This window comes from Ceratosolen solmsi, unplaced genomic scaffold (assembly GCF_000503995.2).
Source record: "Ceratosolen solmsi marchali unplaced genomic scaffold, CerSol_1.0 scaffold56, whole genome shotgun sequence".
Taxonomy (NCBI): Eukaryota; Metazoa; Arthropoda; class Insecta; order Hymenoptera; family Agaonidae; genus Ceratosolen; species Ceratosolen solmsi.
In genome coordinates this window covers 2,288,103-2,306,467 of record NW_011948425.1, presented here as the reverse complement: position 1 = coordinate 2,306,467, position 18,365 = coordinate 2,288,103, and the positions used below count along the sequence as shown (strand labels likewise).

Genomic DNA, 18,365 nt, shown 5'->3' with positions numbered 1-18,365 from the left:
TACCGCTGTTTACCGTCATTCGACCCACAAGGACTTTATATATCATTGCCGGTGCAGAGGCGAAGGAAGATGCGAGTCGAGAATCAAAGCGACGTCTCTCTCGCGTGTTTTAAGGTTTCGCTACGCGAACGCTCGCTTCCTTCCCAGGCCCACATTAATAATGCTCTCCTTCGAATCTTATGCTTACGTATATTCCGAGAAAAAGTTTAAAAAACCAAGCGGGCCCGTGGACGTGGCTCACCCCTCTCCTCTCCTTCCCCCCTACCCCCTACCCCTACCCCACCCCCTCCCAATCCCACCTCCATCATCTATTTCTTTCGTTACAGCTCTTTGTCACTATCTCCGAAACTCCGGCCGTATCTTCTTGCTGCGATCGTCGTCGGAATCACGGATTCCTCATCCCTGAATTCTATAAATACGACGGGAGCTCCCTCCTAGCGCATTAATAAAATTTTGATTTACAACTAAAATAATACACATTAGCCGCGCGCGTTCGCTATTTGCCTTAAATGATTAAGGGCCCATCGATTTTTCCAATAATTCATTCGACACACATCCAACGCAATTGTGATTAATCAGCATTGCAAAATTACCTACCGAGCATAAAAATATCAGCAGCGACTTTCGTCGTCGGTTAAGTCAAGAGCACGAGAAGGTAACGAGAAACGAGAAATAAAAAATAAAATAAAACTCTGCCAATCCCCTCGGGGTACGTTTATATTTGCATAGCACCCGCAGCGTCAAAGTTTTTATTCGCTCATAGCAAGAAGTCCTCCTCCTCCTCCTACTCCTCCTCCTCCTCCTCCTCCTCCTCCTCCTCTCCTTATAATCCTTATCGCCGACTGAATAACGCCATTTTTCGGAGGTTTAACCGCGTAATGCGACGAGTTTACGTATGACGTATATCGTGTGCCGCGTGCGTCGTATCCGCGATGTGATCAGTCCGCATTCTCACTCTCTTTCCATCTCGTTCTTAGTGTCGGTTCGCCAACTCCGAATCAGAATATTAATTGCGCCGAGCGGAGGAGTGGCACGAGGAGTGAGAAACTCTCGAGCTTTAATCTCCGCAGAGGGGGCGATGAGGGGGAGTTTAAGGCCGAGGGAAAAAAAGAAAAAAAAAGAAGAAAAAAAATGCAAAGTCTGCGTAAGACGAGTTTTTAAAATGTTAATTTTGCGAGTCTCGTTTTGCAACACCGAAAGCAGTTTGTTGCCACTACTACGCTCAAGATAATCGTTTGCCGTTCGCACAGTTGCGCTTTTATATCATACAGACATATTTTATGTAATTTATACGTTATATCGGAGCATGATGAATGCTACTTATTCATTAATCATTAACAATAGAAAATTGTACACGGGATAAGAGATTTTGTAATATCCATACGTTTTAATAAGATATTTTGCTTAACAATACTAAATAATCAAATAAGTCGTTACAATAGTAATGAACGAAGCTTTAACAATATGTTTAGAAATGTGCTCAAGAAATTGCTTATCAATCTTTTTTTAAGCTCCTTCCCCATACTTATTTCTACTGTACTCTACCGAATTAAAGAATTGTAAATAATTCTTACCATCGCCAAAAGTTTTCTTTCAACTTTCTTTAACGATTTCCATATAATGAGAATCTATTGCAAAAGTTATAAAATTCTAATTATTCTCTATTCAATTGTTAAAAATTTTTAATTTCCCAATAATTTGTCAACGTCGATCTTATAGTTGAAACGTAATGTTGGCTTTTCATCTCCCCGCTAATTATTCTTAAATATTAATCAACTAATTTTAGATTACTGTTACAGCGGCATTACATTGAGTAATGTGAAAAAGTGATCTACAATATCTCGGGATAAAAATAATCTCAACTTTGGTTCAAGAAATTTTCTGATCCGAAATATAATATCAAAAGGATTAGGCTGGACGCAACTCACTCGAGTTGCCGTAGACTTTCAAAGAATCAAGTGAGTAAGCTACGAATGAGCAGACAGAAAGAGAGAGAGAGAGAGAGAGAGAGAGAGAGTGAGAGGGGGAGCGAGCGAGGGGGAAGAGGTGAAATAAAAGAGAAGATCCACGAAAAAAAAGCATGAAAATGAAGTAAAAGAAGAAGAAGAAGAAAACTCTTCGGTGAGCATTCGAGGCAAACGCCGCCCGTCGCGCTGTCGACCGATGAAGACGGATGGCGGTTCTCTCTCCTCTCTCCATGAAAGCAAGACTGAGAGAATTCTTCGGAGTTTCGGAATCACTATTTTATTCGCCTCTTCCCATCCTCTTCCCCCTCTTCTGCACGTCTCACTCACTCACGCACACTCACGCACTCTCTCTCTCTCGCTCTCTCTCTCTCTCTCTCTCTCTCTCTTTCTCCCTTTCTCCAGTTTCGTTAGAGCCAAGAGAGTGATGGCAACAAGGAAAAAAACATAAATAAAATGGAGAGGAGAAAGGGCGCGTTAGTGGAAGAAAGGATGAAGAAAGAAGGAATAAAGATAGCGCCTGACTGGGAACGTAAGTAGGAGCCCTCCCTTATCCCTTTCTCTCTCTCTCTCTCTCTCTCTCTCTCTCTCTCTCTCTCCCAAACTAACAACATATCAATCTCTAGTCTCGCGGCATTCATATAAACAGCAACTTTTTCTTCACTAACAATCTCTAGCCTTTGCTGCTTAAATGCCAAAGAGACAAGAAATACTGAGAAATGAGAGACTGCTCGTTTCGTTTCTTATCCCATTTTTGGTCCTCTTATTTCTCTACCTTTGGCGAGAAAGGGGAAATTTACAAAATTTGAATAGCCCAATTATTATGTGAGCTTTAATTTGTATTTCAAGAGTTGTTATTACTTTTTGCTGTTGGCTCGCAATATGAAAACGAGGCACATAAAATCCTGGAAGATGAATGATTTCGATTGAAGTTAATTGCGTGCAAACGCCCGGGAATCACGGCATCGCCCATTCCATTATTAACTTTTCGCATTTTTCCATCACTTTTGCAAACTTAAAAAAAAAAGCTTTTTTGTTACTTTTTAATCTATAATCAATATTTTCAATGCATAGTTGATATCGTAGGACGGGAATTATTTTACGTAGACGTGCCCGAAGCATTATCAAGCTACAATATTTACTTGCTAGGAACGGAAGCTATTAATTGATAATAGTTTTTATATTACATTTTGATAAGATTTATATTTATGCTGCTATGCGCATGAAGGATAAACACTCTCACGTATTACTTTAGTTGGTGTATTTTACGTTAAAAATTCAAATGATTAACGCGAATTATAAATTTAAATGTCCCACAATCTACATATAGATATATGCGTGTGTGTGCATATATATATATATATAGACTAGTGTTGTAAGGAAAATTTCGGATATAGACGCACACAAGATTCTGACATGAAGGTGCGCGCTATCAGCGTTACATCGCATAACTAGGATTCGCGCTGATCGTGATAATGGAACTTTAGTGATGATGCAAAAATGGACGATAGTTGAGTTTTATGGTCTCGTGCGCTACTTAATTAAGAGCGAAGGGAGTACGCGTGGGTAAGGATAGGAGAGCGAAACGGCGTATGAGAGCGTAAATCACGGGATGGTTGAGGAAGAGGCCACTCGCCCGAGTGCGTGGACGAGGGAGAGTAAAAATAAGAGGAAAATAAATAAGTGTTGAAAAAGGTACGGAGATACGTGTTTTGGCGAGAGTTTGGTGGGACGAAGGGTGGAAGGGAAGCGCCTTGGGTGATCAACAGTAACGCGTAAAAGAAAGACTCGATGAAAATATAATACCGTTTTAGCCCGTTCGTATCCCAATTTTTTTATGCAATCTGCGGTAAATGAAAAAATCATCCACGATATTGATTGTTTTTAGCCATTAATAGGCGTCTGATGACGTTTTGTCTCTCGAGATGAGTGGCTACTTGTTAATGCCGGGATTAGGGACTTTTCGTACTATCTGGAAGGTTACCGGCTTTGTAAATCGTCCCTAGGCTTCCTCGGAGAACCGGGAAGCGCGAGGGGAGTGATCGCGGTGAGGTTGCGGCGATGTGAAAATTCCAAAATGTCGAGAGCGAGACAACGTTGTCGCTGCATAGGCTCGAATCCATCGGACGTGTATTTTTATTATTATTATTATTATTATTGTTGTTGTTGTTGTTGTTGTTATTATTGTTGTTGCTGTTATTATTGTTATTATTGTTGTTGTTGTTGTTATTGTTATTGTTATTGTTATTGTTATTGTTATTGTTATTGTTATTATTATAGCACAGGGAGGAAAGTTCCGTACGGGGGCTCGATTAATAACGACGTCGGCGAATCTTCCTAATTTCGCCCCACGTCCACGAAATCTTCTATTTGCGTAGGTAATGACGCACCAAGAGCATTGTTTATTTAAAATATATTACAGCACAGCGCTTCGGGCTTGCTTATCTTTGTTGTATCTATGTTGGGGTGGGGAGTGGCGGGGACGGCAGGTTTCGCGGAGCGTGGTTGTCAACGTAATTAGTTGTGGCGAAGGAAAGGAGTTGGGTGCCACCGAGTCCGTTTGATGTGCTCTATCGCGATAATTAGCTACGATGCACGCGCATCCCTTCCGCAGAGCAACTTCTCATTCAAATTCAACTCGTAATGAATCTTAAAAGATAAACAAAGACGGAGGTCTAAATTTAGGAGCGAGGCACCTCGTCGCGCGACACATGCTATGTTGACCGATGCCTGGCGCTAATTCGAAGAGGCGAAAGCGTTTGGCGAGGTTCCCCTCTCCAATATTACCTGAGCGCACTCCATGTCATTATTATCTGTGCAATGGGTTCGAGCAGAGTCAGGTTTGTGGAGGATTTTTGAAATTGTCGTGGGGATTGGAGACTAATTGCACCTGTACAGTGTTAGGACCGTTGGAGGAGTATGAAATGAGGTAGCCAGAGTAATAAAGGTCAATTGGGCCAGAAGAAAGGAGCTTTGATTTAAATATAACTGACGGCCCACCAAAGTCGAACACCTCCGAGTCGTAGGGCCACGGATCCAAATTCCATCCATTCCTCGGCTGCTTCGCTTCAACGAGCCGATTTAGCAGCGACGCGGGAACAAAAAATAAATAGAATAATCCATGCGCGCCGTGATATTAGAGTTGGAATCCCGTAGGATATCGGAGTTATGCGGAGTTGAAACGAGGGCCCAGGCCAGCCAACCTAGGCCCGGCCAAATAAAGGAGCAGCTCGTAAAGGAAAAATATCCAGCGGCTTAATTTAGAGCGTAACGGTTAATTAATTTAATAATAAATTTTGTCATACGTGACTAGAGGAGCAGGCTTGGGATGCTATATTGGGAGTGCGAGTCCCTTGATATGAGGCGCGAGAGGGAAGAGCCCCGTAACATCCTCTCGGAAAATATTGTTATAAGTAAGCTTGTTTTATGCGAGTAAATGAGTGGAGACAACCCTTAAGAGCGCGTTTTGCAGAAACTGAGATCAGCGCATTTTACCGTTGCCGGCAGGGCGCACGGCATCTCTTTCTCACCTCCTTGTTTCTCTTTGCTTTCTCGCGGACGAAAGTGACTTTAAATGCGGGGTAATAAATTAACGGCGTTGGGTTACGCAAGGATCAAATGTCCCCTGGAGTATGCCAAGAGATTTATGAGTCTGACTATGCTTTCTCTCTCTCTCTATCTCTCTCTATATCTCTCTCTCTCTATCTCTCTCTCTCTATCTCTCTCTCTCTATCTCTCTCTCTCTATCTCTCTCTCTCTATCTCTCTCTCTCTATCTCTCTCTCTCTATCTCTCTCTCTCTATCTCTCTCTCTCTATCTCTCTCTCTCTATCTCTCTCTCTCTCTCTCTGTCTATCTCTCTCTTCAGTGGTTACATACCATTCCATTTCTTAAAACTATCCTATAGATGCCTGCTTATTATAGGCTAGTTTCTCGGTTACGACTGAGACTTTTCTCCCTTCCTCCTCGCGCGTTCCCAGCCTCCGCTCGAAGCAGCGATCGCATGATGCAGGATACTCGCGAAGGGAGCCGAAGCTTTTTGGACTAATGAGTAGCCGAGTGCTGCAGATCTCAAGACCTCAATAACCTCAAGAATAGCGGGAAAAGTCTCGCCGATTAGTCGTCTACCATCGTCGCTCGCCGCTAATTAACGACTTTCGCCTCGCGCTTATTGAAAATTCAATGGCGCGAGCCCTAGGCACATTCGCCATTACTCCGCGGTCGAAGTACAATGGTGGGCTTGACGAGCGAGCGTGTGCCCACACCTCACACGCACACGCGCACGTAACAAAGAGATTTCATATTTTACGGAGGTAAAGTGAGCTTGTAACCGTCGTATAAATAAATCGTAAGTTTCGCTTCGTTTATGATGAACAATGAGAGCCGAATGTACACGTCGCGTTAGACCTTGAGATTTCGCATAAATTGGCTTTTGAGCATCGGGTGCCATTGCTTACGGATATTTGGCGCGCATTACGCATGAATGTACTTTAAGGCATTGCCGACTAAGCATCGCAGGCCAAGATTTTTAAGGGATAAAAATGGTCTTTCCACGTAACTGTGGCTTTCCTCGAAGACGACGTATCAAGCGACGTCGCAGTTCCAATCAACAATACTACCAGCCCCGAATGTTCTAAAGTTAGCCTACGCTTATTCGCCGAGAAGCCGAATTCCAAGAAAGATGAAAATACACCCAATGGATTTTTAAAATTATACATGGGAAAAGCGATTAGTAATGACCGGGCAGTTGCAAAGGCGAGCGTTGCTAATTTTCTCTCGCCCCGTGGCCCCGCGATCATTCCCTCTTTCTTCCAATCCAAGCAATCGCTATCCGCAGATTAGAATATCATTTTTTACGTTTTTCCGACTCGGGGCGAGTTATTGAGACGAGAGATAGAGAGATAGAGATAGAGACAGAGAGAGAGAGAGAGAGATAGAGATAGAGATAGAGAGAGAGAGAGAGAGAGAGATAGATAAAGAAACACTCTAGTCGTGGCAGTCGTGTTCCCGGGGCCACCGCAGAGCTAGAAAATCCTTTGAGCTAAGTGCGTAAAAGGAAGCATAGACGGGGCCAACAATGCACAGGTGGATGGAATTTAACATTGACAAAGTACTAGAGGGACGGGGGAAGAGAAAGAAGGTTCACGGTGCCGTGCCCCGGCACCCACGCGAGCTCAAAGGAGCGTGAATGGATCGATTTCTCATCGTTCAGGATGCGAGCTCTCGCGTCGTCTATATTAAGGAAAAAGGAGAGGCGACGAAGGGAGGCACGCTCTCTTTTCCCAGCAACCGCCGAGCACGGCACTTCCTTTCACGCGCCCCACACCAGCACCCCGGTCGAGGCGAATTATTTTTAGGAAAGACACGTGTCCCCTTGTTTCGTCTCGGCTGGTCCCTCGCGCGGCCCGCGTCCGCTTCCTCCTCGTGCGAGTCACGACCGTTCCGAGGCCGTTGCTCGTGGTGCATCGAGGATGCGCTACGCCGCGTGAGAAGCTACTCGCTCCTCCTCGCCTCGCCGGTCCTTCCCCGAGGAACGATCGACGAATATCGTCCGCGTAATCGTGCTTCGTCATTAAGCGTTACTTTGCATATAAACACATTAGTTGGCGAGGCGATCTTTTCTCCTTTTGGCCCAAAATCTTTTGACGGACGCATAATTTTCATACCCCTTTTGAATTATTAATGCCGCCAAGGATCGGGGCGTCGCGCAAGAGCTCGCCTCTCTCCATTCATCAAAAATGAATCCTGCAACACCTAACGGGATAACAAAAGACGAGGACGCGAGCAAGAGGATAAAAAACGCGGTTGGAAATTCTTCGCGCGGGCTTTACGCGCTCGCCCCTTAATTAAATTCGCGAACAAAGCGCTCACTGTCTCTCTCCAGCTGGCTTTAAAATCAAATAGGACGAATGCTCCTTTTTGTTCGTCAAAGCGCGAGAGGGGGAGGTAGCGGAGCGGGAAGGGGAAATAGAGACAGAAATAAAGACAGAGAGAGAGAGAGAGAGAGAGAGAGAGGAGATAAGGACAGAGGGCCGGACGTTCTCGGGGCAAAAGGAATAACGAGAGAGGGTTAACGGAAAAAAGACGAGAGAGTGAGAACGGAAGCTTTTCGAGAAAATAAAAGATAGCGTCGACGAGAGTATACACACGGGACATGGCCGAGCATACCCGGCCGACTGTTTTATCACTTTTCCGTCAACATCTTTTACTCGTATGTAGCCCCGAGAGAGAGAGAGAGAGAGAGAGAGAGAGAGAGAGAGAGAGAGAGAGAGTGAGAACGTGATTAACTATAGTAATAATGAAATAGAAGGAGAGAGCGAGAGCGAACAAGTACAAATTGGAATATGAAAATTTGCTGAAAAAATTTTCATTTACAGTATTAAAGTGTCTGAAATAATTAGTTTGTTATAGAATAAGTAGACTCGTATTGAAATATAACGTTTTTAATTATTATGTAACAAATGACCGCTTCTTAACCGATACGATAAATAATATAAATTCGGTTATAAAAAGTAGGGTCGACGAGGACCAACGAGACAAAGATGGTAAAGGTTCTTGATTTTTAAAAGGAATGTTATCTTTCAAGATTTTATACGTTTTTCGGAAGAAGAAATATAAATAAAATATTCCGTTGAATAATTTACAATCACAGGGGCCACCAAGTGATATACTCTTAAAAGAGATTAACAAGTTTCCTTCTTCAGAAATGTGAAAATGAGGATAAAGCGAGAAATGAGAGAGGCCAGAGTGAGAAGAGCGAGTGCGAGTGATGAGTGAGGCGTGGGGAAGGGTAAGGGGAAAAGGGGATGCAGGAGGGCAAGAGAAAAGCAGAAAAAATATAAGAGATTAAAAGCAAAATGTAAAAAAAGAAAGTAAGAAACCTGGAGAGAAATGCGCCATGGCGGTCCTCTCAAAAAGCGAGCCACGATCTCGAGGGTTTCCGTGGACCATCCATCATCGTCATTTGTCCCTCCCCCTCACGGGCCATCTTACATGCCGTCGACTATACCGCTCTCCTACTCCCTCGCATCTCTCCTCCCTCGCGACGGGCCTTTCCCTCCGCGCGTATCGTTTTCTACTTCCACGCCACTAACTCCTGACGGCTGTCTGTATTACGACTCTCCATCTCCTTCGTCGCTTCTCCTTTCTTTCCACGTCGGCTCATTTTCTTTCTCCAGTTCGCTCCTCCCCCTCGCAGGTCTCATCCCTTTTCGTGGGCCCGACGTCACCGCCACCACCGCAGCCATCCTTTATCCAAACTCGGCGGTGCTACGGTCCGGCCGCCGGCTGCATTGAATCATCACGAGGACATAATTACCGAAGCCGATACCAAAAATGCTAATTAATCGGTGCGGGGGAAACTTTTAGAAAGCTGGCTTTTCCTCCCGTCTGGCTCCACCCTCATCCAACGAGCAGATGGCCATGCTGACGTAATGCCAGTGGCATTTACGATACGGAGCCACGAAACGCTCACGCTAATTTATTACTTTGCCCCTGCGATTGCTACTTTTTACTATTTACTTCAATTAGCCATTCGGCCAGTAATTTTAATGCGAGGAAGTGTTTTGCAACATTCAATTCGCTCCGCCTCTTATTCGCATCGAATGCAATTTTACAATGATCTACCCTCATCAATCCGCCCATTTCCGCGCGCAATTAACGGCAAAACACTTCGTCGAGCGTTACCGCTAACATTCTAAAGCCCGCAATAATAACGATACTTTTCATCCCCCGAATAATCAACGATAATTTTGCAATTCCAAGTATCAACATGCCCTCCTCTCTGCTTAATATACAAGTGCGTGATAAGACTGCATTATGCATTTGGGATTGGCCGACTTGCTTACGATATATAGTATGGAGCAGCGAGTGATCTCACATTATCAGCGGATAAGTAGCTTAAATGGGGCTAATGAGTGCTCGGACTCGAAAGCTTTTCCAACCCAAGTGGCTATTATATATTAGTAAACCCAATACAATTGCCAATGGAGATGACATTTATCTAAAAGTAATGCATTTAATGTAATTTAATCCATATGAATCTCGCAAAAGCGACCAAACAAGCCACAAAGGAAAAATTCGCGTAATTACAAGCGATGCTGCTCCCGAGGAGCCATCGATCCTCGAGGTCCGCCGAGCCCTTGGAGTTGGTAAATATTCGATAAGGGACCATAAGGAGGCGCAGGTGCCGTCGAGTCACAAAGCTTATCGGCTGCACTCCGGGTATCCGCCGGCAACTTAGTGTGATCCACGAAATCCGCGGGGCCAGTCGTAGTAGGCAGAGTAACGGTAGCACTGGCCACCGGTACATCGCTTTCTCGAGAGAGGCGCTTTTTATTTATGAGAGCGGCCGTCGCGGCGCCATAAATCTCGGGACCAACGCGCGTCGCAATTATCTCGCGTATATTAAAAGCCCCGTTGTTGCTTCGGGTCCGAGTCCGGCGAGTCGGCCGGCATGGGACCGCGACCCTTTTTCGACGGAGCCAGCGAGAAAACTCGTTTTTGACTCGCTACTTTCGGCCTATCGGCTGTGTAGAACTAGCCTCTATCCTCTTCCCTTCCAGCCCCGTCCCCAACAAAAAAAACAACTAATCCACCACCACCACCACCATCTCCCCACCCCTCCCATATCAGCAGCAATCGTTCCGCTCCGGCCCCCTCGATCCATCCTATGACGCACATGCATTAACGAAACGTCCAGTTGAAAATCCCACTAATTATAAGCTAACTTACGAAAATTCAACCCAACTTGATTCAATGATTATGATTTATTCATTCGCGTTAGAGAGAGAGAGAGAGAGAGAGAGAGAGAGAGAGAGAGAGAGAGAAGAAAATTGATTTGAAATAATTGCATCATGACATTTTGCGTTTGTGCAAGAACACTTATTTGATAATTGATACAATTTTGTGATTTCCAATTTCTTTTTCATTTAAGGAAATTTAAGCTTTCATTTCAATGAAATAATCACAAGTCATTTTCAACTTAATTTCTGGCTAAATAAATGTCGCTTATTTAAATTATCGTACTTGAACATTTTTTATTATCTCGTCTTTTTAAAAAGGTAGTTATTAAATTTCAATTACCATTTAATGGATTTCAAGGCTTATCTTTTTACTATATTATCGTACTGTCACTTCTCTTTTAATATACAATGACAATAATTTTATAATTTATTTACGAGACAATATATTTAAAATATTCATGAATATCAATTTTTAATCACACGGCTTTTATTAATAAGAATTTTTAATTCAACCACATCTCACACTTTATTTTTTATTATTTATAATAATTATTTTTTACGAGTAAATTGGTTATTTAAACGGCCGATTATAATGAATGAAATGATAAATCAATATTAAATTATAATTAAATTCGAAAACGTACGTGTTGAAATTTAACTTTGAAAAATGTCGTATCTTACAAGTCAACTGTTTCCGGGCAAAACCATCTTGCTTCCCCGAAATTGATATTCACAAAAATTAACAAATTTGATTCAAAATTGTCGAATAACGAAAGCCGATATTAAAACACAATACTAATTCCAAACTCGGTAGTATATGCGTGCCTATGTGTGATGTTTGTGTGTGCCTGTGCGTGCGTGCGTGCGTGCGTGCGTGCGTGCGTGCGTGCGTGCGTGCGTGCGTTATTATGGAATCATTTATATGGAAGTGAGCTAATTTATTAAATTATTTTCAATTATTTGTTTTTATTATTATTTTAAAATTTGACAACGATCATAAAATCGCCGTTTTAATAAGAGTCGCACGTTGTAATTATCGTGACAGTAATATCAATAATAATATATATTATTACTATACGTCTGGCATTCGGCGTCAGATAACATAATAAATAGTCTATTTCAAGTATTAATCTAATCTGTGTGAAAAACACGGGATTTGCAAATCTCTGTCTCCGGCTTCCCTCCCCCACCCCCTTTCTCACTATCTCTCTTTCACTACATATGCATTTGCATTGAAAGGCCGCTGATGTCTTACTGTGATAAATCCGGAATTATCTTCTGATTTTGTATGAGATTCGAGGCAAATTCATGGTTACAGTCCCGAGTAGAAGGAAGGAACGAACGATCGAATATAATGAAAATCGTGATTACAAGAAAAACGAATGAAAAGTCATTTCATTTTACCGGCGATATAATTGGCCAAATGTATATCAAAATTTTAATTCATTATGTGATTATTTGTTATGATATGATTATGACACGAGGCGTTACATCTTTATCGACTTGAAGAAGAATTAAGGAAAATACATTTATAATCGTATGCAGGAAAGTTTCATATTGACTAACAACAAATGCTCTTCGCACAATGCTTTCATTAAAACTGTTATCATAATGTGAGACACGATGTATTAAAAAGTATAATTAACTGGTATAATGTTAACGTTTTTCTAATGTATTCTTTATCAGCATAATTAATTCAGTTTTAAATGATTTTAAGAGATACGTCGAAAATTTAAGTGATATAATTAATTATTGTCTTAAGTTTTCAGTTTGGAGTGTTTTTTTCTTTTCTTTTTTTTTCTCTATAAATAGTCTGTTGACTGGTAAAATCTTTGTATTTCAATCTCATACAATTTTTCCTACTCGTACTCGTAACAAGTTGTTTTGATCTAATTTTTTATACATACATTATAAATTTAATAATAGCATAAACATTATTGTGTGGATAATTTAATTATAATGTATACTGTTAGTTGGTCTTTTTTTTTTTTTTTTTTTTTTTTTTTTTTTTAATAAAAGTAATAGAAGTAAAAAATTGCAAAATAAATTCAATTGAATTCAATTAAATAAATCCATTTGATTGTAGTAAGAATACGTAATTTGGCGATTTTAATCAAATTCATTCGTCTTCGTCAATCTTATTATTCGGAAATTATAAAAAGAAAATTATACATACTGCCACATTCTTATAAACAATACTTGATCCTTCATATATTTTTGTTACATATGAATCATAGAATTATACGTTTAAATGCTCTTCATTCTCGATTTATCAACAATCATTAATTCATTATGATTTTAAATTTTAATATTATTTCGCTATTCAACCTGTTCAATAGAATAATATTGTAAAAATCATTACTTATTTATCTCTCCTCCTCTACCACTCCCCCTCGATCCTATCTATCTGTCTATCTCGATATCTGCCATTTTACCGTCGATACTATGGTAAAATTGTGAAATATTGATTGTCCTAGGAAATTTTTTGCCAACGGCGCTTTTACTCTCCACGTTTTAAATTCAAATTTAATTTCCCATAAATTGATCGATTATACGATCGTTCATGACAGTTTGCGCGAACTCTAATTTACCGACAGCCCATCGACGTCTTAAAACAATCGATATAATTATGATGACGCGATCCCGAAAAATCGACACTTTCGTTACATAAGCATCCCCGACTCGATCCTCCAAGTAAATCGCTCGTAATACGAAACGAGACGAACAAGTGAATCTCAAAACCTCAATTGCCACACTCTCTTCAAACTCCATTTTAATATTCTTAAACGCACGACCAGAGCCTCGAATACCTACGCACGCAGCATCCCGTCATAGCCGCTGCAGCTTCAACAATGGCTTATCAGTAGGAGAGTTGAGGAGCGAAAGATGAGCGAATGCCGGAAAATGCCCGAGGAAAACTGTCCCGAGGCCATGAGCGAACACTCAGCCCAAGTGAAAAGTACTCCGCACTCCGACATCTCGTACTCGCTGCCCTGTCCTCGTCCGCAGCCGTGGACGCCCCGAGAATTCGCGGCCACGGCCGAACGCCTCGGGTACGATAACGACGTCGCCGCGGTCGGGTGACCGAGGCCAAAGTGCTGACATCTGTGAGCCAATGCCTGAATCCGCCGGATCAACGGCCAGCGTTCTTTGTGAAGTACGGTGGGGGAGGGTGGTGGCCAGAACGGCTGCTGCTGGTGCTGCTGCTGCTGCTGCTGCTGCTGCTCTCGTCCGAGGGCAATGTGCATCGAGCAGCGTTGCAGGGTCCTATCGGACCCTGCATCGACCGTCGGCCCGCCTTCGGGGGCCAGCTTGCGCATCCAGCCGAGAGATGGGACGAGCGGACTCTCGTCTTACCGCTCGCCGATCCGCGATTTTTCACTTTTCAGGGGAAATCGGGGCGGGCGGGGGAGAGCAACCGACAAGCTCCATTGATACGACCTCCTTCCTTTCCTCTACGCCACTCCTTGCTCGCACTAATTCGACGATCCGAGTCAATTGGATCACTTGGCATTGGTATTAGGATAGGTGGCGGGGTCGCGGCGGTTGATAAGTTTCCACGGGCGGCAATCGGTACCTTCCCGGGGTTTCTTCACGTCCGACTGGCAAAGTATCGATCGTACTTGGCGTGTGTGCGCGCGCGGCTCAATACCGCCCCGACTGCGTTTATGTAGCCTAGGCGAATTCCTGACATACGGGCCCTCGTCCTGCGCGGCAGGCCAATCGGCTGTAACTCTTACGATCGACGTTGAGAGGCGTAAGGAGCAGTGACGCCCGAGTATCGCGAGAAGTTGATGCAGCTGAAGCGCCAAGTATACTCCGGAGCTTCCGCAAATGTCACCACGACGGAAATTAAAGGAAGACTGAGCCGAGGTTGGTTGGTCGCCGGGGCCCAAAGTCTCGGAGACGTTTCCATAATTTCCCTCGGGCGGTGTCCTCCCCTCGGGTTAAGTCTAACGTCCCACACGGTTACATTACGCTCCGTTGTTGTTGTTATTGTTATTGTTATTATTGTTATTATTGTTATTATTGTTATTATTGTTATTATTAGAGTTTGGGAACGCTGCGCCGAAGGAGATGACGTAGTAATGAGAATAAAGCCGACGGGGGTTTGCGCGCAACCTGCAAACCTGAATGCTTATGAGATCCAATAGCTCGGCTTGTGGGGCCCCTGTCTAGATAAATTACGACTCCGGCCTATTATCACTTTGTTATGGCAGCCATTAATTATCGGCCTCGTTGCGTCGCCGATGAGTATTGCGCGCATTGTCAATAACCGAAGGATCCTGCGTCGTGCGTCGCGTGTATAATCCCGGGGCGGTATATTGCGAAAATTGTCATTGAATAAGGAGAGCCGATGGCAGCGTTTTGCCTCTCGCTCGCTCTCCCCGCCACTTATTTCAGCTGTTTTCTTCCGCGTAATCACTTTTAATTACGTAGCGTATTCCATCGATTAAAGCCAAAATGTTTCTTCCATACCGAACAAACGTATTTATAAATTCACTTTACTTGTACATTTACTCGGGCAATGTGATTGAGTCCTACAATTACCCCCCCCCCCTCCCCCCACCACCCCCCCACCTCCCCCTCCCCCTCCCCCACCCCATCGCCATCACCATCCCCATCCCCATCCCCATCCCCAATCACCTTCAACCTGCTTCAAGTTACTTTTTTCTCAAAAAATAAAATTAATAAAATTAAAAAAAAAAAAAAAATAGTAAAACAACGGACAGCCGTGGCATGGACGGTGATTTGTTAATTAATTTTGTCGCACAAGTCATTTGATAAACCCGTACGTTTGCTAAGTGATTTTGCGAGAAAATCTAATTAGCGCGCTTTCCCATCTCCAGCAAATGCCTCTTACTTACATTTACATAAATACTTCTTTATAGACGGTATTGCGTTTAAGTGCATCAAAAATCTATGGACATTTAATAGTCGAAACCACAAATACAATGCAGCTCAAATATTATTATTACCGTAAAATGGAAAAAATTGGTCATTTTTATCCGAATCGAAGCATATGAGAGCCACGGACAATATTAAAATATTAACAATTTCAGGCAATGATTATAGCGGGGAAATTATTTATTACCCAGTGCCATGTCATTTTTAACCGACGGTTTTTTCTCCCAACAGCATCACGCCAAGTCCAAGACCACTCACAAAGCCAGAAAGCGCAACAGCATTGCGCAAATAATAATTGCCGATTGAAATAGTGGCGGGCCATGAGGGCCGGGACATGGTCCCCGTCCAGGTCGTCCAGGTCGTCCAGGTCGTCCAGGTCGTCCAGGTCGTCCAGGCAGTCCGGGGAAAAATCTGCCGACTTGAACGAGAGAGATGCTAGGGTGCCGGAATTATCGCTCGCGACGCAATCCGTGGCTCGCCAAAAGCAAAAAGATCAGCTCAATAAATAACTTGGCTCACGGTTTGAGCCGCCTCTCATATAATTGTGCGCGCGCCTCGCTAGAAAACTGGAGAGGTTGGAGGCCTATTTCTGGCGGCGGCGACAACGACAACGACAACGACCACGACGACTGCTGACCCACGTGTCACCGGGACGGCTTTTGCACCGGTGAAACTCTGCAAATCCACGCGGCCCTGAGCCTCGCTAATCGCTTTCGAAAATATTCTCACGTACGAGTGCGCCGAGGTACTTTCTCCGTCCCGCTGGCTCGTGACACGTTTTAACGAGTGGAACCAAAAGAGCGACTTCCTGGGCGATTTCCTTATTCGCCGAGACGACGATTGGGCCTTCCCTCGCTATCGCGTTCGACAATGAACGACAAGACCCTGCCTGATTGATACTACGAATGGGCCCGTTCTGGGCCAACGGCTCCTTAAACAACCAATCAATTGCCTTCTTGTCTCATGCGGCCGCCTGACGTGAATGCGTGTGTCGGCCCGCGTATGCGTGTGCGTGTGCGTGCGCGTGTGTGTTGGGTGGGCGGGTGGGTGTGTTGAGCGTGTGGGGGAAGGGGGAGGGACTACGAGATTTTTCTCCTATTATATCGAGATTCTAGAGGCTCGATGAAAGTTGGAAATCGGGTGATGGGCGCGCGCTTGGTCGGCTCGAGGACGCATGATGAAAGGTGAGACTCACCAAACTGACTCCTCATCCAGGGGTAGAGCGGACTCGGCAGATTGGCGGGGGTGGCGCTCTGCGGCGTCCCCGGAGGCTGCTGACCCAACGGAGAGGCTACGACGCCCTGGTGCTGCTGGGTCTGTGCCTGCTGCTGGGCGTGCATTGCCGTCTGCTGGGCCTGCTGGGGTTGCGTCTGTTGTTGGTACATCAGGTGCTGCTGGGTTTGCTGCATGTGTTGCTGCTGCTGCTGCTGCTGCTGCTGGGAATGCGTCTGGGGTGGTTGGGTCGATTGCTGGGGCTGTTGTTGAGGGTGCGGCTGCTGGGCCTGCATGTGAGGATGCTGGGGGTGCATTTGATGGTGCATTTGAGCGTCGACGAGGGGTGGACTGTCGGGACCGTCGAGGACGCTGCCCTGGTGGTCGACCGCCGCCGCCTGGAGTTTGCACGAGGCGTAGACGATGGGGGTGGAGGGATGGCCATTAACGGGAGTCGGCGTGTGCCCGAGATGGGCAGGCATGCCGGAGGTCGGCGAACTCGCCCGGTAACCGGCCATGTCCATGCCGTGTTCTTGCTGCTGCTGCTGGTAGTAGGCCGCGTTCCTGATGTCCATGCGGTCATAGGGTGGGAACCTCGGGTAGGGCATTCCCGGCTGCTGGCCAGTCGCGGCCGCGTAGTGGTGTCCCGGTAGACCTTGGCGAAGCATCGTCGGATCGCAGGGGTCGCTCGCCTGCTGGGGCTGTTGTTGGACCGCCTGCTGCTGCTGCGGCACCTGAACCGCGGCCCCGTAGTGCTGCTGGTGTTGATGCGGGTGCTCCACCCCGCCATTGCGCAGATCTGGGATGTACGAATTCGCAAAATACGAACTCATGCTATGGCTATGTGCGTGCGGCTGCTGCGGCCAGTCACTCGCGCACTCTTCCTCCAACGGTTTTGGGCCTCGTTTAGTCGACGATTACAAGCTACGGCCAATATCTCTCTCACTCTCACCCTCCTCCTCCTCCTCCCTCCCTCAATACCAGCACTGTTTCTAAATCCCCCCCTTCCCGCACTGTGTCTATCTCTCGCACTATCTCTCTTTATCTCCCCCCCTCCCTCACTCTCTCTCTCTCTCTCTCTCTCCCTCGCCCCCTCACTCTTTCTCTGTCTCCCGCCGATGCTCGCTTCGTCACCTTATCACTACCGCTACCAATTATTAACTTAACCGCTCGTTCCTTTGTACTCACGTTTATCTCTCGTCTTCACTATGTGTATTGACGCCCTTATTCTTTCGATGCACTTTCGACACTCAAAACTTACAAACGGACTTATCACCACTCGGACTACTTTTTTTTCATCCCATCGGCACAACACCATTCATTTGCCTACATTTGTATGTGCTCATACGTTTTTATTTATACACACAGGCGCGCGCGCGCGCGCACACACAGTCACACACACACGCACACACACGCGCACACACATATATAAACACATGTATATATTTGTATATATTTATATATGTGCATGTATACATATACATATATATACATATATATATATATATATATATATATATATATATATATATATATAT

General features: G+C 44.6%; 1 protein-coding gene across 1 annotated transcript in view; it reads right to left on the bottom strand.

The window, feature by feature from the left end:
* Positions 1–17,823, bottom strand: part of Antp (homeotic protein antennapedia) — a 20,862-nt gene extending 3,039 nt beyond the window's left edge. The window contains exon 1 of the mRNA XM_011500293.1: positions 16,811–17,823. Coding sequence (XP_011498595.1) covers positions 16,811–17,660 — 850 coding nt within the window. The 5' untranslated portion in view covers positions 17,661–17,823. The remainder of the gene's footprint in view (positions 1–16,810) is intronic.
* Between the last annotated feature and the right edge of the window lie 542 nt (positions 17,824–18,365).